This window comes from Hyperoodon ampullatus (genome assembly GCF_949752795.1).
Source record: "Hyperoodon ampullatus genome assembly, chromosome: 16".
Classification (NCBI taxonomy): domain Eukaryota; kingdom Metazoa; phylum Chordata; class Mammalia; order Artiodactyla; family Ziphiidae; genus Hyperoodon; species Hyperoodon ampullatus.
The window spans coordinates 77,103,886-77,131,448 of NC_136929.1; the positions used below are offsets into that span (position 1 = coordinate 77,103,886).

Genomic DNA, 27,563 nt, shown 5'->3' on the forward strand with positions numbered 1-27,563 from the left:
CGCCTCACGACCGCCCTCCGCACGCCAGCACACGCGCCGGAAGCCGGAAGCGCGCTTTCTCGACGCGCCGCCCGTCTCCTCGCGCGAAGCTTCAGCTCTCGCGAGAAGGGCCTTGCGCGAGTCGCGGAACCAATGGCGTTTCCGGCGCCGGGATTCAAACGTGCGCGGGCGCTGAGGACGAGCGCGGGTCTCGTCCATGGATCTGATCCGGGGCTTCTGCGGGAAGCTGCGGTCTCTGGCCGTCACCCTGGACGGCGAGACGGCCCGGCTGCAGCGAGCGCTGGACGGAGAGGACAGCGGTGAGTGAGCCGCGTGAGGGACGCTGGCGCGCGCACTGGCCGACCGACAGGCGGCTGACTGTGAGGAGCCCTCCCGGGGGAGGCGGCGGCGCCCTTCGCCCCAGGCACCCCCGGGCCCGCCCAGCGCTGCGCGCAGCCTCTGCCCCACCAGGGACGCGAGGCGGAGAAACAGCCGCACTTAGAAACCCTAATCGAGCCGGCAGGCTGGGCTCGCGATGCACGCGCTCATTTACACACGACGAGCTTTCAAGTGCACGTAGTGGGGGCTTATCAAGAATAATACGACCAAGAGAAGATGAAACGTTTCTTCTAACAGCAGCCGCTCAGCCCTGTTCTTGACATGTAGAGTGACTTTAGTCTCACCCAGATGGTCCACAGTTGCAGTGTCAGTATTTTTCCCAACAAACCGTAGTGCCAAAACGAAAGCTAATACGCAGTACTGCTTTTTAAAATATAGGTAAAGCAAAATTCTCCACCACTAACGTTTGTATTAAGAGACTTTTTGAAGTTGTTGCAAGAGTAGTGCAGATTTTGAGATTATTTTGTGCGTCATAACTGTAATCCGCCTTAAAATATCGCACCCTGCAGACGCAGACTCATTTTCCTTTAACTATATTATAAGTTTTCCAGCCATTTAAAAATGTTTATGCTTGTGCCTGTGAAAGCAATATTATGTGCACGGCAAAAAAATTTGAGGTAACAGAGAAGTAGAAAGAAGAAAATAAGTCTTTGCTATAACTTCATCGTCAGAAGACACAGTTATTAATAGTTCAGTAGCTTTTCTACCATCCTTAATTTTAGCGTTGCCTTGACTTTGTTTACGTAGTTGAGACAACGCTATAAGACACAAAACTGTATTAATGGTTTTGGATTTTTTAGACATAGCTGAATAGTTTTCCATAAAGCTTGTGCTAATTTACCTCCTTACCAATCTATTGCCTGGTTACACACATTCTTTCTTTTCTTTTGGTTTTACAAGAAAAAGCTGGAATAATTTTTTCAGTTCCTGGCCTGCATGTATTACAGAAAATATGGAATTGTGATAATTAGAGAAAATGAACATCCCCTAAATTCGCCTTCTATGATCAGTTATGAATCTCATAAAATTCACCATGTTAAAGGATACAATTCAGTGGTTTTCAGTATCTTCACAGAGGTGTGCAACCATCATCACACCGAGTTTAGATTTTCATAAGCCCCCGAAACAAACCCCGGTCACTGTTGACAGCCACTGCCCGGAATCTTGCTCCCACCTACCGCACTGCTTTATGCGGCCGCTGATCTGCTTTCTGTCTCTCCAGATCTGCCTATTCCGGACATCTCCTATAAATGGAATTGTACAATCTGTAGTCTTTTGTGACTGACATTTCACTTAGCGAAGTGTTGCAAGGTTCATCCCTGTCATGGTAGCATGTATCAGTATTTCATTACATTTTATTGCTGAATAATATTTCATTGTATGGATTTACCACATTTTGTTTATCCATCAGTTGATGAACATTTGGGTCGTTTCTACTTTGGTTATTATGACTAATGCTGTTGTAAACACTCGTGTGCCAACGCTTTATGTGAACATAATGTCTTCAGTCCTCTTTGGTATGCATTTAGAAGTGGAATTGCTGTGTCATATGGTAAATCTGTGTTTTGCTTTTTGAGGAACGACCAAATTGTTTACCAAAGTGCACCACTGTACATTTCCACCAGCAATGAATGAGGGATGCAATTTCTCCACATCCTCATCAACATTTGTTATTGTCTGTCTTTTAATTATAGTCATTCTAGTGGTATGAAATACAATATCATTGTGTTGTTGATTTGCATTTTTCTAATGAAAACTGGTCAACTTTTTTTTTATGCAGCAGGTTCTTATTAGTTATCCATTTTATACATATTAGTGTATATATGTCAATCCCAATCTCCCAATTCATCCCACCACCACCACAACCCACCCCCACTTTCCCCCCTTGGTGTCCATACGTTTGTTCTCTACATCTGCGTCTATTTCTGCCCTGCAAACCAGTTCATCTGTACCATTTTTCTAGATTACACATATATGCGTTAATATACGATAGTTGTTTTTCTCTTTCTGACTTACTTCACTCTGTATGACAGTCTCTAGGTCCATCCACATCTCTACAAATGTGAAAATTGGTCAACTTTTAACAGGTGGAAGGAGATAGTCTTGAAAGGAGGCATATTTTAGAAAAGAGAAATCTTTTTAAAAACGGCTTCTATGTTAGGTATATGACAAACTGATTAATAAGAAAGGTGATGGTACAGTGGGTAAAGGATGTCTTTTCAGTGCCAGGTCAATTGCACACTCATATGGAAAAAAAAGAATGGATCTTGATCCTTACCTCTTGCCATACACAAAAATCAATTCCTGATGGATTGTAGCTCTAAATGCAAAAGGCCAGGACTTCCCTGGTGGTGCAGTGGTTAAGAATCCACCTGCCAATGCAGGAGACACGGGTTCGAGCCCTGGTCCCAGAAAATCCTACATGCTGTGGAGCAACTAAGCCCAAGCACCGCAGCTCCTGAGCCCGCGTGGCACAACTACTGAAGCCCGCGTGCCTAGAGCCCATGCTCCACAACAAGAGAAGCCACTGCAATGAGAAGCCCGCACACCGCAATGAAGAGTAGCCCCTGCTCGCCGCAACTAGAGAAAGCCCGCGTGCAGCAACGAAGACCCAATGCAGCCAAAAATAAATAAATTAATTAATTTAATTTAATTAATGCAAAAGGCCAAACAATAAGGCTTTTAGAAGAAAACCAAAGGATTGTCACTGGCAAAGATTTTAAAAATAGGAACCAAAACGTGCTCACCATAAATGAAAAACAGCTAAGTAGGACTACATTCCCTCTTCCTTCCTCCAGTCCCTGATCTGAGTGCTGATTACATAGGTATGTTCACTTTGAAAGTTCATCAAACTATATACTTATGATTTCTATACTTTTCTGTATGTATGTTATAGTTTAATAAAAATTTTAAAGAAAAGTCTTAACACTTTTCTTTGCAAATGACAGGATATAAATTATAAATAAGTACAAGGATTTTATAAATCTAAGTAACTATACTAAATTACATTTTCTTTCTTTTTCCTCCTTTTCCTTGTTATACTGTTTTCTTTCAATATTCATATTGAAGACTTTGAAGATTATCCAATGAGAGTTTTACATGACCTTCATTCAGAAGTCCGGACTCTAAAGGTATCAATCCTACAATATTAATTTATCATTTTTATGTGGTAATTTAAAAAAACTAACTAGACTTAGTCAAAAGTTAAAATGTACTTTCTTTCCTCATAAAAGGATGATGTCAATATTCTTCTTGATGAAGCAAGCTTGGAAAGTCAAGAAAGCATTGGTTTCATAAAGGCAACAAAAGTACTGATGAAAAAAAATTCAATGGATATCATGAAAATAAGAGAGTTTTTCCAGAAGTATGGATATAATCCACGTGCTAAGGAAAATTCAGGTGTGAATAACTTGCATTTTGTAGCATTTGTTTTAGCATTAAAGAAAGAAGTCAGCATGATTAAGACTACTATAGGCTTGGCCATTGTTTCTAGTTCTGACTCTGCCATTATGTGATAGTCCTTTGATCATGTATTCAGCAGTCACTGTGTTCTGGATGCAGTGCCGATCAGTGGTGCAACATAAAGACAGTTCTTGCTCTCCTTTGCAAATGCTGGATGAGAACCAACACAATGCTAGATGAAAGAAGGGTACAAGATAAATCTATGTGACTTGAGGATAGTTGGTTTCTGGTCAGCTCTGCCAGTAAACAGCTGAGAGACCAACCTTAAGGCATGCTATTTCACTTTTCTCGTTCTCGGTTTCTTCTTCCATAGAATGAGAGATTTTGGGCTATATAAATTCTTAAAGTCCTTTTTAGTTCTAAAATTCTAATGAAGGGTAGGATAGCATGATGGTTTAGAATTTAGAGTCAAACTGCCTGAGTTCAAATCTCTAATTTCACCACTTACTAGCTGTATTAATCTTTGACCAGTTACTTAACTTTGTACCTCACTTTCTCATCTATAAATGAGAGAATTTTTTTTGGTTTTGGCCGCGCCGCATGGCTTGCAGTATCTTAGTTCCCCGACCAGGAACTGAGCCCAGGAACTGAGCCCAGGACCACGGCAGTGAAAGCACCGAGTCCTAACCACTGGACCACCAGGGAAGTCCTATAAAGTAGATATGTTTAATAGTATCTACCTCTGGGGCTCTATAAGGATTAAATGAGATAAAATTTGCTTAGAACAGTACCTCGTATGCTAATCACCCATTGTTAACTATTATTATTATTATACCCATAATTGTGAGTAACTAATTTCAATGTGCTTCAGTGTCTTCATTTCTGTTATGAGAGTCTTTGTACATAAATAAAACATTAATTAGATTCAACAAATATGTATATATCGAGGATATATATGAAGGTGTATTAAATAATCCGCATGGTATAATGGAAAGAGTTCAGTTGACTTTGGTGTGGACAGGTTGACTTTGGTTACTCAGAAACTGGTTCCACCAGTTACTACGTGTGTGTGTGTGTGTGTGTGTGTGTGTGACCTTGGATAATTTCTCTAAATTGCTTTTCCTCACTAGTGAACTAGAGGTGCTAATACCTTCCTAAGAGGTAGTAATAATGGTGATAACTTTATTTTATTAAACTCATCAGTGACAGCCTTGTAATAAATTCAACAATAGGTTTTTTGGTAGTTCTTATAACATTTCTCAAAATTAACAGAAAGCACAATGCCAAAACAGCTCTGAATCAGCAGCTCTTCCAAGGGCCAAAAGCCACAAAATCAAAATTTATTATAACTTTTTTTTTTAATGGTGCATCCTTCACATTTAACATGTCGTGGCTTATCATGCACAAAAAAACAATATCCTATCCTAGTTCATTTCGGTTGCCAATCAAAACAAGGAAAGTAATATCTTCATAGAAAAAGTGTGTACCTCCTTCAATCCCTCACTTCCTTCAATCTGTAATGACTCCTAAAAAATAAAAAAGTATAAGTATTTTCTTTTTAATATTTATTTATTTATTTATTTATTTATTTATTTGGCTGCGTTGGTCTTAGTTGCAGCGTGTGGGATCTAGCTTCCTGACCAGGGATCAAACCCGGGCCCCCTGCACTGGGAGCACAGAGTCTTAGCCACTGGACCAACCAGGGAAGTCCCTTCCCGGTATTTTCTTAAAAAGGATGCAACAAACAGGAAATTTTCGAAAATTTTATTTCCCATTTCTTTCAATAAATATGTGTGTTTGTTACAATTAATATTTCATTTAGCAACCAAATGTTATCTGTTCAAAATCATCTAAAACAAATCTCTTTATTAACTGCCTCCGAATGCTTAAACATATGGCAGCATTTAGAATCAAAAGATGTGGGTTCAGATCTTGGTTCTTTAAATTCTATCAGCTGAATGTTCTCCAGAATGTTGTTAAGTACCTTAATTTTTTAAATGAGGAAAAAATATTCAAAGATTTTTTTGTGTTTGGAGCAGTTAATATGAAAATTAAATGGAGTAAAAATTAAATATAAAAATGCTTATCCCGGGCTTGCCTGGTGGCGCAGTGGTTGAAAGTCCGCCTGCCGATGCAGGGGACACGGGTTCATGCCCCGGTCCGGGAGGATCCCACATGCCGCGGAGCGGCTGGGCCCGTGAGCCATGGCCGCTGAGCCTGCACGTCCGGAGCCTGTGCTCCGCAGCGGGAGAGGCCACGGCAGTGAGAGGCCCGCATACCGCAAAAAAAAATTGCCTATCCCATCGCAGATTCTAAATACATTTTAGTTTCTCTTCCTTCATCTCACCCTCTCCTCTGTCTCTTCTTTCTATCAGCCCTTTCCAATTACTGGTTAATTTTCCTTCTCTACTTCATACTACATTTCTTTAATACACATTTTATATTTGTCATTCTGCATTTTCTTCCACCATTCCATTCTCTACTTTATACCTTTATACCTTGCTGTCTCACTGTCTCACCGAAGCCCTATCATTTGTTAAATTAATCTCTGCCCAAATCCTGACCAAATCCACTTACCTTCTTTCTACGTATCCTCTTTCACTTTCTGTTGTCTCTCACACCAAAAACGTATTTCTCCTTCTTGAACTCTTTCTTGGCATTGTAAGTGCTATCCTGGATCCAACCTAAGTTCCACACCAAACTTATTAACCAGTGGTATACCCAGGAAATGGCAGAGGACTGTGGGAAAAAGTATAGTTGTTAGTAAAGTTATTTAGTCTGAAATGTACAGTGTAGTGGTTAAGCATATGGGGGTCTGGAGTCAGATGTAACCTATTAAAGATTGAGAAACTACTTGTCTCACTAATTTCTCCTCTGATTTCTCTCAACTAGGTTTTTGATACAGGTGTTCCAGACTGACTTAGGTTAAAAATTTATATTTGTGTAACAGTCTTTCCTTTTTACCTTAGGCCATCTGTAAGTTAGAAATCTAAAATAATATTATTTTACTTTGTGTTAAATCTAGATTGTAGTTAACTCCACACTGTAATTAAATGTCATTACATGATAAGATGGTTTCATAATATGTTAAGAAAGACTGGTAAATCACATTAACTGAGAAAGTAAGGAAATTACACTTTTATTTGTGGGTATTGTTTTTTCATCTTTTAACATTTTAGTTTACTCTCCTTCTCTTATGTATCCCCTAGATGAGATATGGGTGGACAAGGCGGTACATGTCAGAAATTTAAGGGGACAATTGAAATAAAACCTTAGAAAATAAGGAGAGAGTCAGGGCCTTTGCTGATTTGGGACATTTCAAATGGAGCTGTTTTATGTGGTTTTAGTATATGACTAAACATCTAGTCTGATGTTTGACCAGAATATGACCTTGATTTTTCCTCCCAGTGGATGAGCAAGAAGTCATTGACTCTAAACCAGAGTCCAATAAACAGGAAAATCCTGAGAAGCCTGATGAGAAGGGTGATTTGTCGGATTCTGCTCCTCCAAGCAGTTCTGTTTCTGAGAAGCCTCCACGTAGTCCACAACTTTCCGATTTTGGACTTGAGCGGTACATCATATCCCAAGTGCTGCCAAACCCTCCCCAGGCAGTAAACAACGAGAAGGAAGAGCCAAAAATTTTAACTCCGTTTTCCAAATGGCCACTAGTAAAAACTCCCAGATGTGCACTAAAGATGGATGATTTTGAGTGTGTGACTCCTAAATTAGAACACTTTGGTATCTCTGAATATACTGTGTGTTTAAATGAAGATTATACAATGGGACTTAAAAATGTGAAGAATAACAGGTAAGCAGCTTTCTTAAAAGGAGCATTTTATCTAACTTCCTAAATCTTTTGTATTTATTGATTTTTTTTCCCCTAGAAGAAATATGTTTCAGACAGTATCTTTCCTTCAGAGATTTTCAGATACTTCATATTTCAAACTTCTCTGAATCACCAATTCCATCAGTGAAGTGTGAGCTATTAGTTTCCTCAGGTTATAAGATATAGAAGGAATGGTAAGAGCCTGAAAACAGATGGTATATGGTAGGATAGAGAAGAAGGGAGAAAATAAAAGTAAAATTATTAAAAACTTATGACCCAGGCTTCCCTGGTGGCGCAGTGTTTGAGAGTCCACCTGCCGATGCAGGGGACACGAGTTCATGCCCCAGTCCAGGAAGATCCCACATGCCGCAGAGAGGCTGGGCCCGTGAGCCATGGCCACTGAGCCTGCGCGTCCGGAGCCTGTGCTCCGCAATGGGAGAGGCCACAACGGTGAGAGGCCCGTGTACCGCAAAAAAGAAAAAACAAAAAAACGTATGACTGACTTGGTATGGAGACTTGGGAACAGAAGAGGATCTTGGGTAAATCACAGATTTCTGTTTTGTTGCCTGAAGTGATGCTAGGGAACTAAAATAGGAATATTTGCAGCTTGGGTTGCAGTAAAGCTGATGAGTTTCCTTACATGTTGGTTTTGAGGTGCTCTTAAGCTTAGGTATTTTAATATGAATTTGAAGCGCAGTGATGAATTCCATGCTAGACTAAAGAGATGGGGAGTGATTAGTATGGAAGTGGTAATTAATTAGTTACAATGAAAATGAAAATACCACATATCACAGTACCACATATAAATCCATACCTTTAAGAACTATAGTTATTAAAGAAGGAAAATAAACATTCAACTCAAAGTGTCAGAAAAAAACCCCACAATTGTGGGGAAAAGTGAAGGGAGTAAACACTAAAGATAAAATGTCATTACAAAATATTTTCAGAAGGGTAAAACTGATACGTTGAAGAATTGGTTTTTATTTAAACATTAATGCAAATGGCAAAATTAGGAACTATGGGCTATATTTTTTACTTTTCAAGCTATTAGAAATACTATAGGGTATAATACTATACATGTTAAAATCCCAATTAAAATACTCATAAATTAGGGCTTCCCTGGTGGCGCAGTGGTTGAGAGTCCGCCTGCCGATGCAGGGGACGCGGGTTCGTGCCCCGGTCTGGGAAGATCCCACATGCCGCAGAGCGGCTGGGCCCGTGAGCCATGGCCACTGAGCCTGCGCGTCCGGAGCCTGTGCTCCGCAACGGGAGAGGCCACAACGGTGAGAGGCCCACGTACTGCAAAAAAAAAAAAAAAAAAACTGATAAATTGTATTCTACAGAATAGTAAAACTATAATGCATAACTTCCACGTTAAGCTTATCCCAGGAATGCAAAGATAGTTTAATATTTGGGAACTCATAAAATACACCATTTCTATGATTCAACAAGGAAAAAAAAAAAAGTAGAGGACTTAACCTGGTGGCGCAGTGGTTAAGAATCCGCCTGCCGGGCTTCCCTGGTGGCGCAGTGGTTCACCGTCTGCTTGCCGATGCAGAGGACGCGGGTTCGCGCCCCGGTCCGGGAGGATCCCACATGCCGCGGAGCGGCTGGGCCGCTGAGCCTGAGTCATGGCCCCTGAGCCTGCACGTCCGGAGCCTGTTCTCCGCGGCGGGAGAGGCCACAGCAGTGAGAGGCCCGCATACCGCAAAAAAAAAAAAAAAAAAAAAAAAAAAAAAAAAAGAATCCGCCTGCCAGTGCAGGGGACACGCGTTCGAGCCCTGGTCCGGGAAGATCCCACATGCCGCGGAGCAACTAAGCTCATGCATGCACCACCACTACTGAGCCCGTGAGCCACAACTACGGAAGCCTGTGCACCTAGAGCCCGTGCTCTACAACAAGAGAAGCCACCACAATGAGAAGCACATGCACCACAACGAAGAGTAGCCCCTGCTCGCCGCAACTGGAAAGGCCCGTGCGCAGCAACAAAGACTCAACGCAGCCAAAAATAAAATTAATTAAAAACTAGGATAGTCTCAGTAGATTATCCTATTATTATTCCTCAGTAAGGAATTTTATGAAATTTGACACCTGTTCTTCATTTAAACTGGTCAAATTCTAAGTGGAAAGATACTTCATTAACATAATAAACAATATAAATATCTAACTTAATAGTGAAGCTATCTGTTACCACCATTAAACATTTTTTTTTAATGTCATTCTTGATGTTCTGGCCAATGTAATGAGATAGGAAACAGAAATAAGTATTACTCTAATGTATTTCTAGGCCATGTTTTGTGCCTGGGCAACTCGAGAAAGTCACATCTAAAATTTATAGAAATAATAAAAGTTCAAGAAAGAAGCTGATATATTGATAAGATATATTTTATATAGTTATAACTATTTAAAGTAATATGCTTTCCTATATTTTATTAATAACTAATTGGTAAATACAGGGGGGGAAATCATTCAGATATGAAACAGAAAGGTAAAATACTCATGCCAATTGTATGTGAAAGACCTATATGAATAAAACCATTAAATATTTCTGAGTTACATAAAGGGAAAATTAGGATGAAAAAATAGACCATATTCCTGAATAGAATGACTGAATATTATTAAGATGTTCAATCATATCAACTTAATTTATGGATATCATACAATTACAATAAAACCTCCTTGGGATTTTTTTTTAAGGTAGAAAGTGAGGGATATTTGACAGAATTTTTCTAAAATTATTTGGAAGAATAAAAAGTAAGGATAACTAAGAAAATAATGAAAAATAACAGTAATGAGGGGACTTAACCTACTGGTTATTAAAATATATAAAGCTGCAGCAAGTACAGCAGTATAAAATTGTGACAGAATGGACCTATTGCAGGAACAGAATAGCCCAGAAACAGCCTCTAATTTACATAAGAACTTAATATATACTGAAGGTGTTTTTGAAGTAAAGATTATTCAGTAAATTATACTAGGACAGTTGGTTAATTGAACCATCTTCTAGTATTCAGTGATATTCTTCTTTATAACTGTATTTCAGACATCTGGGTAATTGGCTAGAACTACCTTAAGATAGCAGGATCAGTCTTCTTAGTCTAAAAAAAATGTTCTTAATCTCTATCTGTATACTGGTATAAAATTCCACTTTATGATTTTTGAAGCCATGAGCTATACAATTCCTATGTTTGAACTAATGAGTTGAACTCATAGCTTTCCTTTAAGTCAGAGTTGTTTTTGATTTTTTTTTGGCCACACGGCATGTTGGATCCTAGTTCTCCGACCAGGGATTGAACCTGTGCCCCTCTGTAGAGGAAGTGCAGAGTCCCAACCACTGGACCACCAGGGTTGTCCCTACGTTAAAAACTTTGAACCCACTTCTAAGTCAAAACTGTCAATACAAAATGGTTCTTAACCTTTGTTTGAGGCATGGATATACATTTAAAAACAAAAAAACAATTTGTTCCGTGGGACTACTGTTCCATAAAACATAACTGAATATTTGTCCAGACTTGATGGTATATAGTAAGATTAAATTTTTTTCCAGAGGTTAAATATTCACTTTTTTTTTTACCTTATTATTTCCTTATGAATCATGCCAGTAAGGGGGCCATAGAAACAGAACCAGTGACCAACAATAATATCTTTGCCACTCCTGGCCCCATAACCCAGCCATTGGAAAAAAATGGTAAGTGTGAAAATCAAGTTACTTCTCAGCTGTACTCTTTTCAGACTATCTTTGTACAAAAAAAAGTTTCTATCACCTTAGACATTCTAACAGCCTTCTGCATCTTTTCAGTTCATAATACTGAATTATAGGAAGTGCCATTGCATTCAGGTTCAGCATGATTTCATACAAGAGAAATATAATTTTCTGGAATGCTTTTCATACTCTTCCTGATTGTATTCAGTATTTTTCAGCTTGTTTGTTTGTTTTTAACACTTTAACTTAAAACATATAAATATATATTCATTCACCAATCTTTTTTTTTTTTTGCGGTATGCGGGCCTCTCACTGCTGTGGCCTCTCCCGTTGCGAAGCACAGGCTCCGGACGCACAGGCTCAGCGGCCATGGCTCACGGGCCCAGCCGCTCCACAGCTTGTGGGATCTTTCCAGACCGGGGCACGAACCCGCGTCCCCTGCATCGGCAGGCGGACTCTCAACCACTGCACCACCAGGGAAGCCCCATTCACCAATCTTTTGATGTAGAGCCAATAATACCTTTTTTTGTTTTAGTTTAGCTTCAGCCTATTGATTAGATTTCTACATTATCTTCTTTATGTAAACCACTCCCAGAATACATCAGCTACCGTTTCAAATTTTGGGTTTTTTTAATAGTACAAAAACTTAAAATCATATTCATGTAGTGTTTTCATATTTGTCCCAGCAAACATGAAAACACTGGTTTTCACATAATATAAAATGAAAAATCCTAGAGTTTTATGATTTCTCTGAATAATTATTTATAATCATCTGGTCTATACCAAATTTATTGGAAAATTTTTTAAAGTAACTTGTCTATCAGGTCTTTCCAAAGTTTTGGACATGTTTTCAGAAAAATTCTTTTTTTGTGCTATTTGCACTGACTTGTTATTAAATTAACAAATATTGCTGACATAAACAGGTTAGAAAAAATACAACTGGGGGCTTCCCTGGTGGTGCAGTGGTTGGGAGTTCGCCTGACAATGCAGGGGACACGGGTTCGAGCCCTGGACCGGGAGGATCCTACATGCCGCAGGGCAACTGGGCCCGTGTGCCACAACTGGTGAGTGCGCGCTCTGGAGCTCGCAAGCCACAACTACTGGGGCCCGCATGCCTGGAGCCCATGCTCTGCAACAGGAGAGGCCACCACAGTGAGAGGCCTGTGCACCACAGGGAGGAGTGGCCCCTGCTCGTCACAACTGGAGAGGGCCCATACACAGCAACGAAGACCCAAAGCAGCCAAAAATAAAAATAAATGAATTAAAAAAAAAAAATACAACTGACTCATAGTAAGCTGAGCTCAACTTATAAGAGCATGATTATATTGAATAGAGGCCTTTTTTTTAGAAAGAATGAACCACTACCTCCTTCACATCATACTCAGAAATCAATTCCCAATGGACTATAAACTTTTTAGAAAATGATAAAGGAGAATATCTTTAGGCCTTCTGAAATGGGATGGATTTTCTAAAGAATAGCTTACCAACTAATATCCTTTAATATACCATCAGCAGTATATTTCATGGAAGGAACAGAATGCTTACGTTTACCCATTAGTAATTTGGTTAAGTGGAGGCTTGTTAGAGTTTCTACTGTATTTAGTTTGCCCCTATTTTTATGGCACGAAATTGTGATTACAGCTTTTATAGTCTCTACTTACTAAAATTTAGTAATTTGTTTACCATTGCTTCTTTTATCCCACTCATTCCTTCTGGGTTTAGATTTCCCTTTTTTTGTGTCACTCATTCTTTTTTTTCCCCCCCTGTGCTATCATTTATGTTATTTACTTATTTTAAAATTTTTATTGAAGTATAGTTTATTTACAATGTCGTTGCTCATTCTTGAATGATAATTTAGCTGGATATAGACGACTAGATTGACAGCTTATTTTTCTTGAACGTTTTAAAGAAAGTATTCCATTGTGACCTGGTGAGCTGCTGGTGAGCAGAGTGCTATTGGTCTGATTAGCTTTCTTTTGTGGAAAATCTGTCTTTTTTCCCTGGTAGTCTATAAGATTTTTATATTATGTTTAGAATTTAGTATGATTTTTCTTTTTTTTTTAACATCTTTATTGGAGTATACTTGCTTTACAATGGTGTGTTAGTTTCTGCTTTATAACAAGTGAGTCAGCTATACATACACACATATCCCCATATCTCTTCCCTCTTGTGTCTCCCTCACTCCCACCCTCCCTATCCCACCCCTCTAGGTGGTCACAAAACACCGAGCTGATCTCCTTGTGCTATGCGGCTGCTTCCCACTAGCTATCTATTTTACATTTGGTAGTGTATATATGTACATGCCACTCTCGCACTTCGTCCCAGCTTACCCTTCCCACTCCCCGTGTCCTCAAGTCCATTCTCTACTAGGTCTGCGTCTTTATTCCCATCCTGCCCCTAGATTCTTCATGACTTTTTTTTTTTTTATTTTTAGATTCCATATATATGTGTTAGCATACAGTATTTGTTTTTCTCTTTCTGACTTACTTTACTCTGTATGACAGACTCTAGGTCAATCCACCTCACTACAAATAACTCAATTTCGTTTCTTTTTATGGCTGAGTAATATTCCATAGTATATATGTGCCACATGTTCTTTATCCATTCATCTATCAGTGGACACTTAGGTTTCTTCCATGTCCTGGCTATTGTAAACAGAGCTTCAGTGAACATTGTGGTACATGACTCTTTTTGAATTATGGTTTTCTCAGGGTATATATATGCCCAGTAGTAAGACTGCTGGGTTGTATGGTAGTTCTATTTTTAGTTTTTTAAGGAACCTCCATACTGTTCTCCATAGTGGCTTTATCAATTTACATTCCCACCAACAGTGCAAGAGGGTTCCCGCCTCTCCACACCCTTTCCAGCATTTACTGTTTGTAGATTTTTTGATGATGGCCATTCTGACTGGTTTGAGATGATATCTCATTGTAGTTTTGATTTGCATTTCTCTAATGATTAATGATGTTGAGTATTCTTTCATGTGTTTGTTGGCAATCTGTATATCTTCTTTGGAGAAATGTCTATTTAGGTCTTCTGCCCATTTTTGGATTGGGTTGTTTGTTTTTTTGATATTGAGCTGCATGAGCTGCTTGTAAATTTTGGAGATTAATCCTTTGTCAGTTGCTTCATTTGCAAATATTTTCTCCCATTCTAAGGGTTGTCTTTTCGCCTTGTTTATGGTTTCCTTTGCTGTACAAAAGCTTTTAAGTTTCATTAGGTCCCATGTGTTTATTTTTGTCTTTATTTCCATTTCTCTAGGAGGTGGGTCAAAAAGGATCTTGCTGTGATTTATGTCATAGAGTTTTCTGCCTATGTTTTCCTCTAAGAGTTTGATCGTGTCTGGCCTACATTTAGGTCTTCAATCCATTTTGAGTTTATTTTTGTGTATGGTGTTAGGGAGTGTTCTAATTTCATTCTTTTACATGTAGCTGTCCAGTTTTCCCAGCACCACTTATTGAAGAGGCTGTCTTTTCTCCATTGTATATTCCTGCCTCCTTTATCAAAAATAAGGTGACCACATGTGCGTGGGTTTATCTCTGGGCTTTGTATCCTGTTCCATTGATCTATATTTCTGTTTTGTGCCAGTACCATACTCTCTTGATTACTGTAGCTTTGTAGTATAGTCTGAAGTCAGGGAGCCTGATTCGTCCAGCTCCGTTTTTCTTTCTCAAGATTGCTTTGGCTATTTGGGGTCTTTTGTGTTTCCATACAAATTGTGAAATTTTTTGTTCTAGTTCTGTGAAAAATGCCAGTGGTAGTTTGATAGGGATTGCATTGAATCTGTAGATTGCTTTGGGTAGTAGAGTCATTTTCACAATGTTGATTCTTGCAATCCAAGAACATGGTATATCTCTCCATCTATCTGTATCATCTTCAATTTCTTTCATCAGTGTCTTATAATTTTCTGCATACAGGTCTTTTGTCTCCTTAGGTAGGTTTATTCCTAGGTATTTTCTTCTTTTTGTTGCAATGGTAAATGGAAGTGTTTTCTTTTCTTTTTTTTTTTTTTTTTTGCAGTACGCGGGCCTCTCACTGTTGTGGACTCTCCCGTTGCGGAGCACAGGCTCCGGACACGCAGGCTCAGTGGCCATGGCTCACAGGCCCAGCCACTCTGCGGCATGTGGGATCTTCCCGGACCGGGGCACGAACCCGTGTCCCCTGCATCGGCAGGCAGACTCTCAACCACTGCGCCACCAGGGAAGCCCGGTTGTGTTTTCTTAATTTCACTTTCAGATTTTTCATCATTAGTGTATAAGAATGCAAGAGATTTCTGTGCATTAATTTTGTATCCTACTTTACCAAACTCATTGATTAGCTCTAGTGGTTTTCTGGTAGCATCTTCAGGATTCTCTAGGTATAGTATCACATCATCTGCAAACAGTGACAGCTTTACTTTTTCTTTTCCAATTTGGATTCCTTCTGTTTGTTTTTCTTCTCTAATTGCTGTGGCTAAAACTTCCAAAACTATGTTGAATAATAGTGGTGAGAGTGGGCAACCTTGTCTTGTTCCTGATCTTAGTAGAAATGGTTTCAGTTTTTCACCATTGGCGACGATGTTGGCTGTGGGTTTGTCATATATGGCTTTTATTATGTTGAGGTAAGTTCCCTCTATGCCTACTTTTTGGAGGGTTTCTATCATAAATGGGTGTTGAATTTTGTCGAAAGCTTTCTCTGCATCTATTGAGATGATCATATGGTTTTTCTCCTTCAATTTGTTAATATGGTGTATCACATTGATTGATTTGCATATATTGAAGAATCCTTGCATTCCTGGGATAAACCCCACTTGATCATGGTGTATGATCCTTTTAATGTGCTGTTGGATTCTATTTGGTAGTATTTTGTTGAGGATTTTTGCATCTATGTTCATCAGTGATATCGGCCTGTAGTTTTCTTTCTTTGTGACATCCTTGTCTGGTTTTGTTATCAGGGTGATGGTGGCCTCATAGAATGAGTTTGTGAGTGTTCCTCCCTCTGCTATATTTTGGAAGAGTTTGAGAAGGATAGGTGTTAGCTCTTCTCTAAATGTTTGATAGAATTCGCCTGTGAAGCCATGATTTTTCAAGCTAAGGACTCATGTCCTTAATTCTGGAAAATTCTCTGATATTACCTCTTTAATAATATTACTTCTCTCCTAATTCCTCGATTTTTTCCCTCAGATTCCTGTAAGTTATATTTTAGAATGTTATCCTTCAGCCTCCTTGGTTTTCTGTTTTGTGTTGTTTTTTTGTTTTTATAATTTTATTTATTTATTTTTGGCTGCATTGGGTCTTCATTGCTGTGTGTGGGCTTCCTCTAGTTGCAGCGAGCGGGGGCTACTCTTCGTTGTGGTGTGCGGGCTTCTCATTGCGGTGGCTTCTCTTGTTGTGGAGCACAGGCTCTAGGCACGTGGGCTTAAATAGTTGTGGCATGCAGGCTCAGTAGTTGTGGCTCACGGGCTCTAGAGCACAGGCTTAGTAGTTCTGGCACATGGGCTTAGTTGCTCTGTGGCATGTGGGATCTTCCCAGACCAGGGCTTGAACCTGTGTCCCCTGCATTGGCAGACAGATTCTTAACCACTCTGCCACCAGGGAAGTCCCTATTCATTTGTTTCTTAAGGGATAGTTAAATTGGTTTTTTTGTTTGTTTTTTTGTTTACTATTACAGGCAGTGCTCTAGTTAAATTGTCCTTTGGACACATGTCTCTCACATCTTGGAGTAGAATTTCTAGATCAAAGGGGATGCACATCTTTACTTATTCTAGAAAAGGCTAAATTGCCACTGTAGAGTGGCTATTGTGGTTTATTCTCACCAACAGTGTTTGAGTTCCTGTTTCTCCATCTTTTTCAGCACTTGATGATTAGACTTAATAAACTTTTGCCAGTTTGATCATTTTGCTAACATGTTTACTTTTTCTCTTTGGTATTTTTAGGGTGCTTGCATACTTTGTTACAGATAGCAAATGTCCATATACACATGTTCTTGTTTCTAGGTTCTCTCTTCTGTTCCAATAGCCAGTTCTTCCATCCTTGGCCAGTGTTACACTGCTTTTAGTTACTACAGCTTTAGAGGAAGTCCTTATATCTTGGAGGGCAAGTGGCCTTCCTTGCCCTCTTCCTCCTCCTTTTTTTTCTTCAGGAATTTGGTTTTCCCATAAAGGTCTTACACAGCTTTTAACAGATTTATATGTAGGTATCTTATCTTTTTTGTTGCTATTGTGAAAAATATTCTTTTTCAAATATATTTTTTATTGTTTGTTGATCTTATACTAGAACTTCATTTTTGTGTATTGCATTTGCAACTTGCAACCCTGCTGAACTTTTATTAGGGCTAATGATAATTAGATTGTGAATATGACAGTTTTTTCTTGTCCAGTCAAGTACACAAGAGTTATAATTTCTTAAGTTATTAAAAATAAAGTGCACAAATTAAACTGACAAAGATTATAATATAAAAGTTAAAATCTTTATTTCAACCTTATTTTCAAATATGTATTTCATGCCATTGTATGTGTCTTCTAGATGCCGAGCATACACATTCTCCCGTGGCACCTACATTCTGCACTCCTGGTTTGAAAATCCCTTCTACAAAGAACAGCACAGCTTTGGTAAACTTCCATAAAATTGAAAGTGCTAATCTTTTCCCTAGTGAATCCGATACACTATTTCCAGACTCAAACAGTCTGTTCAAAAAACGTAGACTGGGGCTTCCCTGGTGGCGCAGTGGTTGAGAGTCCGCCTGCCGATGCAGGGGACACGGGTTCGTGCCCCGGTCCGGGAGGATCCCACATGCTGCGGAGCAGCTGGGCCCGTGAGCCCTGGCCGCTGAGCCTGCGCATCCGGAGCCTGTGCTCCGCAACGGGAGAGGCCACAGCAGTGAGAGGCCCACGTACCACAAAGAAAAAGAAAAAAACGTAGACCGTTGTAGCCTTTAGGAGTATATTTACAGTGTTTCCGGAGGGTCATTTGGGCAGCAAATATCAAGAGCTTTAAAATTTTTCCATACCGTTTAACCAGAATTTATTCTAAGGCACATTGGGACAAAGATTTATAACCATGAAGTTATAGAGGGAAGAATAGCATTATTTATAAGAGCAGAATATAGGAACAAACTAAATGTCAAATGATAAACGGAAAGCAAAATATATTACGGTAAATCCATAAGAGCCAGTGTCATGTGACTAGGATGTTTTGAAAAACAGATAAGAACATATAGAAAGAATGTCTTCAAGAAATATTTAATGTTATGGAAAATGATATGTATGTGTATGTATATACACACATACACATATATTTTATTTTAAGGAATAAGAATGGATAGAAACACACCAGAAAGTGGTTATCTATGGGTGATTTTTATGCCTTTTTTTCCAAATTTTTCCCATTGAACAAATTTACAGTGTAATCAGAACCTCATCCCTGTTTAAAGTTGGTATGAATACTTAAGACAACCAATATGGTAGATTGGGCCGTCCAGTGGATCTTCCAGCAGTGATGGAAATGTTCTGTAATCTGTGCTATCCAGTGTGGTAGCTAGCTGCTGAGCAGGTAAAATGTGGCTAGTGCATCCGAGGTGCTAATTTTCAGTTTTTTAAATTTTATTAATGTATAATTAAATTTAAATAGCACCATGCGACTTGTGGTAATCCACTGCTTATGTTCCTGGCCTCATTGCTGACTCTGCCCTAGGGAGACGGGGCGGGTTGGCATGAATGGGCTTTCTCCCTGGCAGCAGTGAGGGCGTAGCCCATCCTCCTACGACTCTTACCTGGCCCAGGATAGTGTTGCCTGAGTCTGGGTGGTGAATCCATCTAAATCTGGGGTTCAGCCAACAGGCCTATTTAGATTTCACATGAAGCTCTTGCTCAGCCGTCAGTAATGACGATGGTACTTTTTCCTCCATATGCCATTTCTTTGTGTCCTTGATTTTATTTAGTTCTCGGTCAGGGAAGAGGGGGTCATTTTGGGGCCTACTTAGAGATCACAACAGAACTAACAATTGACTAACAATTTTTATTTACTATATTACTTTATACCACCATAATTTAATTATTTCTTTTTATTCTATAGGTATCCACAAATTATCCATTATCAAAAACAAATAGTTCATCAAATGACTTGGAAATGAAAGACAGTACATCGTTAGTTTTAAATTCAGACGAGTGCTTTGAGAATTTTGCGGATCCCTCTTCTCCTACGATTTCTTCTTATGAGAATCTGCTCAGAACACCTACACCTCCAGAAGTAACTACAATTCCAGAAGATATTCGCCAGGTTATTTTTCTAGGCTATTGTTTGTTTGTTTTCTGCGAAAATACCTGAAAATGATATGTAACTGTGTTATTTATCATTGGGCTAATGTGCTCGTTTGGGTCTAAATCTAAATTCTGGGCTGTTAAGCCTGTCTAAGACCACCTGGCTAAGGCTCTTCAGAGGTGAGCACAAGCTAGTGATGTCGTCATGCCTTTGTACCCTCATGAGGCATTTTCTCTTTAACTTCATGTTCTGAAATGTATTCTTATAATATTTTCTAATCATTGTTCAAATGTGATCACCATGGTGACCATTGTTTCCACTGGTGTTTCTAGCAAAGTCAGAAATGTCATTTACCCTCCAGTTTTCCAGAGTTGGAGTATCATGAATAACTTGTATCACTGTTTCTTGAACTTGAGATGTCTTGGGCCTCAGTTTGAGAAACATTTGTTTAAATATATTAGAATATCTGATTCTTTTTGGGTTTTTTTTTTTTTTTTTTTTTGGCCACCGTGAGGTTGGTGGGATCTTAGTTCCCTGACAAGGGATTGAACCAAGGCCCCAGCATTGAAAGCGCCGAGTCCTAACCAGTGGAACGCCAGGGAATTCCCACAGAATATTTGATTCTTTAGTACAACATAATTTACCAGTAGTCTGTTACTGGTTTATAGCAACTACTGACTCTACTAAATAACCACCAGCCTGATTCTTTGAGCATCCCCTCTTGATAAAAGTTACGGTGTTGGGGAGTTATTGCTTAAGCAAATGGAATTCTTAATAACCATTCTAGAGACCTTCCTAGCTTATGGAGAAGGATAAAGCTACTTGGGGAAATACCCAAGGGAAGGGACTCATACTAAGATATCAGTAAAGTATTTGTTATCCTTCTTTCTCTGTCTTTTCTGCATTCTTGGCCCTATAATAAACTGACGGAGAAAGGAGCATCTTCTGTCTATAGGCATTATATACAGTTTCCAGTTTGCCATAGTGATCCTTCTCTCTTCATTTCTGTGTTAAAGGAGGGAAACCTTGCATTTAATGTATTACCTCTTTGTGAAAAAATCATAGTTGAAGGGCTTCCCTGGTGGCGCAGTGGTTGAGAGTCCGCCTGCCGATGCAGGGGACACGGGTTCGTGCCCCAGTCCGGGAAGATCCCACATGACACGGAGCGGCTAGGCCCGTGAGCCATGGCCGCTGAGCCTTTGCGTCCGGAGCCTGTGCTCCGCAACGGGAGAGGCCACAACAGTGAGAGGCCTGCGTATCTCAAAAAAAAAAAATCATAGTTGATATTTCAGATTCTTGTTTTTATTATCTTTATAGCTGATGATCTTTCTTTTGAGCATTTATTTCACCTCTTTCCTATACAGATTTCCCTAATGTCTTTGTAAAGGCCTGATTTGCTCTCAGGGATGCACTGCTGCTTGCTTCCGTTAACCCAGCAGTACATTTAGAAGTTTTAGAAATCCCCGCTACACCCAGGTTAAACTTCTGATATCTCCATCTCTGTGCCATTGAACGTCTGTGCTAAATATTCTGTTTTTTTAGATGTTGCGGGCAGGAGTTTATTAAATTTTTTTTGCTGTGTTGCGTCTTAGTTTCTGTGCGAGGGCTTTCTCTAGTTGTGGCAAGCGGGGGCCACTCTTCATCGTGGTGCACGGGCCTCTCACTATCGCGGCCTCTCTCGTTGCGGAGCACAGGCTCCAGACGCGCAGGCTCAGTAGTTGTGGCTCACGGGCCTAGTTGCTCCGCGGCATGTGGGATCCTCCCAGACCAGGGCTCGAACCCGTGTCCCCTGCATTAGCAGGCAGACTCTCAACCACTGCGCCACCAGGGAAGCCCTCTGACTGTTTTAAATAACCCAGATCTTCAAATTTTCCTTGGTTTTTCTTGAATGTTTTATAACAGCTTCGAAATTTATATTATGTTGTTCATATGATTTGGTGAAAGGAGTTTGCTTTCTTTTAGATTTTATCAAAATACAACTCAAACCTAGCTACTCCGGTAGCAGTTAGAGAAGTGCCACCCAGCAAAGTGTTCCTTCCTCGATGTGAAGGACAGCACGTCCGAGACGCTGGCAACAGAGAAAACTGGTGAAAGTGAGTATGTTCCCATCCTAAAGGGACTAGGTTTGTTATCTGAGGAGAACACTGGAATGTTAATACACACTTGTAATTGACATCCACCAGCTAGGTAACAGCCCATCTCTCTTTTGGTCCAGAATTCATGATCCCTGCATCTCAGGCTCCCACACTACCATGTTTTACAATGTCACTGGGAATCTACTCCCAACCATATTATGAGTGTAAAAATAGATGGCTTCGGTGTCGTGTCATTTGTTTCGTTGAAGGCTACTGGTTATACCTAATTGATATTTTCTATTTGTATCTTTCTACAGAAATTGTAGTGGATCCATCCTTCCATTATAGAAACTGAACAGAATGAGATGAAAGCAAATCTGCTCTTACTTTGTTTTTCACATTCCCCGACATCTTTCCCCTTTTGAAAATCCAACTCATATTAAAGATGAGCATGGACACTGATGTCATAAAATGCTTTTTATTAAGTTTGATTTAGTCTAACCTCAGTCTTGTTGACATGTAGTTCAGTTACTCAGTTTTGAAAGATCATTACTATTTCACTGATTTCAAATTTACCCTGCCTAATGGAAGAGTATGGTTTAAGTAATACTAGGAAGCAGGATAAATAATTTTTGAAATTTAAACGTTACTGTTTGCTACTCAGATAAGGCCACTTTCAGTCTTCTTGGGCTACTAGACAGTTGTTGCTGGACCTGGGCTTCTTCCTTGGGTCTAGCTCTGCCCGCCCTTCTGTGTCCTATCATGACTATCCCAAGCCTTTTACACCTTTTATTTCAACAATGCTCTTTTAAGGCACTGTTGTTTACAAATGACAGCTTAAATTAATTTAGGGAGAGAGGAATTTACAGGCCTAGGTAACTATACTGAAGTAGGTGTCTCGGACATTTGGAATTAGACACGTGCCTGCTGTCAGGACAGATGTTTTGTTTTTACTTGTCAGTTTCATCCTTTCAAATCACCTGTTACCAGCACATGGCTGCAACCTCTCCAGGTCCCCTTCCAGCTCGGCAGCCCAACAGAGCCTGAGCCTCACTCTGTGGAGGGTCCTAGGACTCCTGGCCAGGTGCTCATCTCTGGACTGTCTAGAGATGCCTCTAGAGCTGTCTGAGAGCTCCAGGCTGCCCTGTCCATGGAGCCCAAGATCCTTCCGGTCTAAGTAAAGTTGATGCAGCAAAGATTATCCTCTTTTATGGTTGGGGCTTGAAAGTCAAATGTGAAGACCTGTCACATTGTGAATCTTTGTTTTGTCAGAAAATTGCCACTAAAACAAAACAATTTATTCTTTGTTCTAGGAACTACTGTGTAATAATTTTTGCTAAATATTGATACAATGTAAAATTCAAGATATTTAGTTTTATTTTTCCAGGTAAGCTCTGGTCAGCCTTGTATACGATGGTGACTCCCAAATTATATCAGCCTTTTATACACTATTTACCACGGCTTTGTGTACCTAAGTCCACAGAGTGGACAGATTGCTTGAGGGAGGGAGTATATTCAAAGTGCACGCAGGGCTGAGTCCTGGAGTTCCGTTTCAGAAGATGGAAAGAGGCAGAAAAATCTAGCAAAGGAGATGAAGAAGCAGCTGGTGAAGTAGGAAGGAAATATTTCAAGCCGAGTGATCGATTCTATCAATATTGCTGAGAACCCAAGACAAGACAGAATTACCACCGGACTTGGCAAATTGCTGTTACTGACAGCACTGCTTAATCCTGACAGAGTGCTCCGGACGGACGTCTGGAGTGGACTGGAAAGGTCGGAGGTGAGGAAGCAAAGATCACGGACTGAGACGGCTCTTTTCATGAGTTTTGCTCAAGAAGGGAGAAAAGAAATGGTGCTGCAGCCACAGGGGGTGTGAGTGAAACCAGGTTTTTGAAGATGGGAAATAAAGAACGTTCCATTAATCATTTCTGATGGCCTGCTGGGTGTCTCCACCTGTCCTGTGATGGCCCCTCAATTCAGTTTGACCAGAATTTCTCTTTCCCTGGCCCTTACCACTCTCCTCCTGTGATCTTAGTTTCTGTTCCCTAGAACTAGGATGCTTCCGGCTTATCAAACTTCAAAAGTTACCCTTCAGTGTCTTCCCACTGCTCTCAAGATGAATCCAGGGTCCCAACGTGGCCTCCAGGACCGCCCCCTGTGACTGGACCCTCAGCTGCCCCTCCCTCTTGTCTCAAAACCTGGGCTCCAGCCGGCCGCCGGCCTTTCCTCTCCTTCCCTTCCTTTCTGCCCTGGGCTTCACACGCGCTGCCTCTGCCCAGATGGCTTCTCGCACCCACTCTGCTCAGCTGACTATCCCTCACATCCTTATGCAGTAGATAATTGACGTTTTTGTCTGCCCACCACTCCTACCCCCTTAAAGGAAAACGCTCCGATTTTCCCTGAACTCAGCCCAGTTCCAAGACCAACCAAGCAGGGTCACAGTCCCTGACCAGTTGGTACTGGGCACGTGACCCACGTCATATCCAAGAGAGCCAATTCTGAGACTTTGGGGAGCTACTAGGAAGAGCAGCACGTTTTCCTGGATGTGCAGAGATATGCGCCCAGAGCCACGGAGGGGGAGGCCGGAGGCGGAGCTGCCATGGAAGTTCCAGCAGGAGACGTGGGAGAGCTTGGAGGCCAGCTCTAACCCCAGTCTTTCAGGTAAATGATTCATAAACTCCTTGTTTTCTCGTTACGTAAAGCTCTTAACAGTCCTGCTTCATCTGCTTCAGGTCTCAGATTAAATGTCATTTTATCAAAGATTTTACCGATTTTCCTAGTCGGCACCCTATTCTCACCCTTTATAGTACTTGGTAGAATCTCTAACAGAATATTTGAGTGTACGTTTATTTAATGTTCATTGCCCCACTGGACCATAAGGTCAATGTGGACAAGGACCTCATCTGCTTGCCTTGTTCATTATTACACTGGTACCTGCCAACTTAAAATATTTATTGGTCAGTGATAACATCAAACACTTACTGAGGTCTTACTATGCTAGGCATGGTTCTAAGTACATTCATTAACCCATTTAATTCTTAAAAAGTAACTCTTAGCAAATAGGTGCTAGCATTTCGACTTTTCAGATGAGGAAATTGAGGCTTTAATGATGGACTTCTCTTTCCACGTCCAGTTTCCCAGCCCAGATCTTGCTGAGCGCCTCTGGGCTGTGTTCCCTCCCCCCCATCCTCCACCACACCCCCGCTTGTCACCTGTGGCAGAAGCATCTCATGGTCCTCTTCATCCGGATCTCTGGCCAAACTCCCGGTGAGGGCTCCGGTGTTCCTGCCGTTCCTGCTTCAATGCATTTGTTCACGCCACACCCTTTATCTACTGGGAGCCTAAATCCAAACCCTGTGGGCCGGCGCTGAACAAGGTCACATGCCATCCTCAGCAGCAACTTGTCTTCCTCATGACACCTAATCCGCCTTTGATCATCGGCATTTGCATGTTTCGTTACCAGACTAAGGCTTTCCGAGGAAGGGTCTGTGTGTCAGGTTTGTCTGCACCCCCAGGCCCACGGCATTCATCCCGTATTTTATTCCCTGGAAGTGTGGAAGGAGCTAGTAACACTGCAGATTCTGACAGTTTCCAATAATGTATGAAGATTTTGGAAATGCCTCAGGTGGTTCACCTCATTCATAGTTTAAACTGCCTTAATTTCACCCTCTCCTGGATACTTTCTGAGGAGTCGGCTGCAGCCGGGCTGGCCCGCTAGCGTGGGCAGGAGCAGGAAGTTCTGACAGCTGAAGGCGTGAAGTGAGGGGGCTACAGATGCCTTTTTTCTCTTTGTTTTTAAAACAGCTGTTTACTGAACATTCCCTCTGTACCAGGCCCTCCTCTAAGCCCCCTTCATTTGGCTCCTCTCAACAATGTGCTGAGGTAGGCGTGTGATTAGAACACCTTTACACAGCAAACTCCTCACGACATTCCCAGGCTGATGGGTTTTGCTTATTAAAATTATTTTAGCATTTACTCTTAAAATTGCTTTTTAGGTTTCAGCTTATTCCTCCTAGGGATTATGGGGGTGGGGGGGAGAGATCAATGACTGTCTTCATAGAAGAGTTGCCTAGTTCATGATTAATCCTAACAGAATAAATATGCTTCCTTCAAGCTTGTTCCATTACAGGTTCCAAGAAACTGTAGCAATTTGTAAGAACAACCTATATCTAAGCAATACAATACACACCAGAACACTCAGACCTCACCTGGCTGCTCTGACACTCAACCTGGAAACCATGACCATATCATTTCCTTAAGACAGGTGTTTTGGTTTGTACCAAAACTGAAGCATGCCCACATACTCTGGATGATGGTCCCCTGGCACAAGTCTGTAATGCAGAGGACAGCTTCACCGCAAGAGCAGTACCAGTGCGGCGAGTGGAAGCCAGCCGGCAGTGAGCTGAGGACAACACACTATTTTTGGAAACGTATGTTTCAAGTCATCTATTGTTGTCTCCCTAGAGGTTCCCAGCCCACTTGCGAGCTGTTACTTAAAGCAGGCCTCCACTTCCGCTGAAGTGAAAATGGTAGACACTGCCTGCACCTCAGTGCTGAAGGTTACATGAGGTCAGGTACCACCCCAGCTCCTCAGCACAGCTCAGCACTCAAATTATAAGCTGCTCAATTTCACAACAGCTAAGTTTGGAGTTTGTGATAGGATAGAAACAGGTAGGCTGAGTTCTGCTCTATGTAAGAGGAACAAGAGTTTGCCTAACAGTTTAACAGCTTTCTTTCCCCTTCACAGCTGCCCCTACGTGCACACACAGAGTTGATATCTGAAACATCCCCTGAGCCAGTGCCCAGGATGGTAATGAAAATTTAAGTATAAACTTAACATCGACTCCCTACCCGGGATCCGGTAAGTAGCTGAAAATGCCAAGATCTGCTGTACGCTGTGAGAAAACCGAGGATACCGACCTCCGAAGGGAAAACACTTCAGGAGCCTGTGAGGCAGTCAGGACACTGAAGGCTGAGCACGTGCCGTCACGGTGACCGTGAAACATCTCAGCTGCTCACTCAAAGCCGTACTGTCACAGCCAGAGGTGAATAAGGACCAAGTACAAGTCTTTTCATTCTTAGCATTATATTCAATGATAAATTCACTAGGTATTCTTTAACTGTACTTTTGGTGGAAGATTGCAATCTTTAAAGGAAAAATTCCATGTTGGGACATAGAGGTGGCCGACAGACACATGGAAAGGTGCTCAACGTCACTCATCATCAGGGAAATGCAAATCAAAACCACAAAAATATCACCTGACACCGGTCAAAAAGACGAGATAAGTGTTGGCAAGGGTGTGGAGAGCTCTCTGCACCCCCATGTTTACTAAGGAATTATTTATAATAGCCATGGTATGGAAACAACCTTAAGGGTCCGTGGGTGGATGAATGGATAAGAAAGTTGTGAGATACATAGACACGTATATACATGCAATGAAATATTACTCAGCCATAAAAAAAGAAGGAAATCTTGCCATCAGCAACAACTTGGATCTAGAGGGCATTATGCTGAGTGAAATTAGAGAAAGATATCAAGTACCACATGACCTCACTTAGATGTAGAATCCAAAACACAAAACCAACCAACCAACAAGACAAAACCAAACTCACAGATACAGAGAACAGATTGTTGGTTATCAATGGTGAGGGGGGCGGGGTGGGCAAGAGCGTGAAGGGGGTCAACTGTATGGTGGCAGATGGTGACTACAGACCTGTGGTGGTGGTCACTTCGTAGTGCATACAAAGAGTGAAGTACGCTGTACACCTGGGGCTAATATATTGTTATGTACCAAGTTTACCAAAAAAAAAAAAAAAAAATCCAGGTTGGAACCAAGCAAATAAACTGCTTTATTTTCAACTCGCCTGGAATTACAGGCGAAGCCCCCATTGTAGGAGTTCACACCATTAAGAAAGGTTGGCTTTCAAAGTCCTTTAATGAG

At 40.9% G+C, this 27,563-nt stretch overlaps 1 protein-coding gene across 1 annotated transcript; it reads left to right on the forward strand.

Moving 5' to 3' along the window:
• Positions 1-196: 196 nt before the first annotated feature.
• Positions 197-21,637, forward strand: SKA3 (spindle and kinetochore associated complex subunit 3; the record flags this gene model as incomplete). The annotated part of the gene is made up of 8 exons (XM_079721805.1): positions 197-299; positions 3,448-3,509; positions 3,612-3,777; positions 7,189-7,588; positions 11,209-11,294; positions 17,813-17,898; positions 19,361-19,564; positions 21,509-21,637. 8 exons carry the CDS (start codon positions 197-199, stop codon positions 21,635-21,637), a joined length of 1,236 nt encoding a protein of 411 aa, XP_079577931.1.
• Between the last annotated feature and the right edge of the window lie 5,926 nt (positions 21,638-27,563).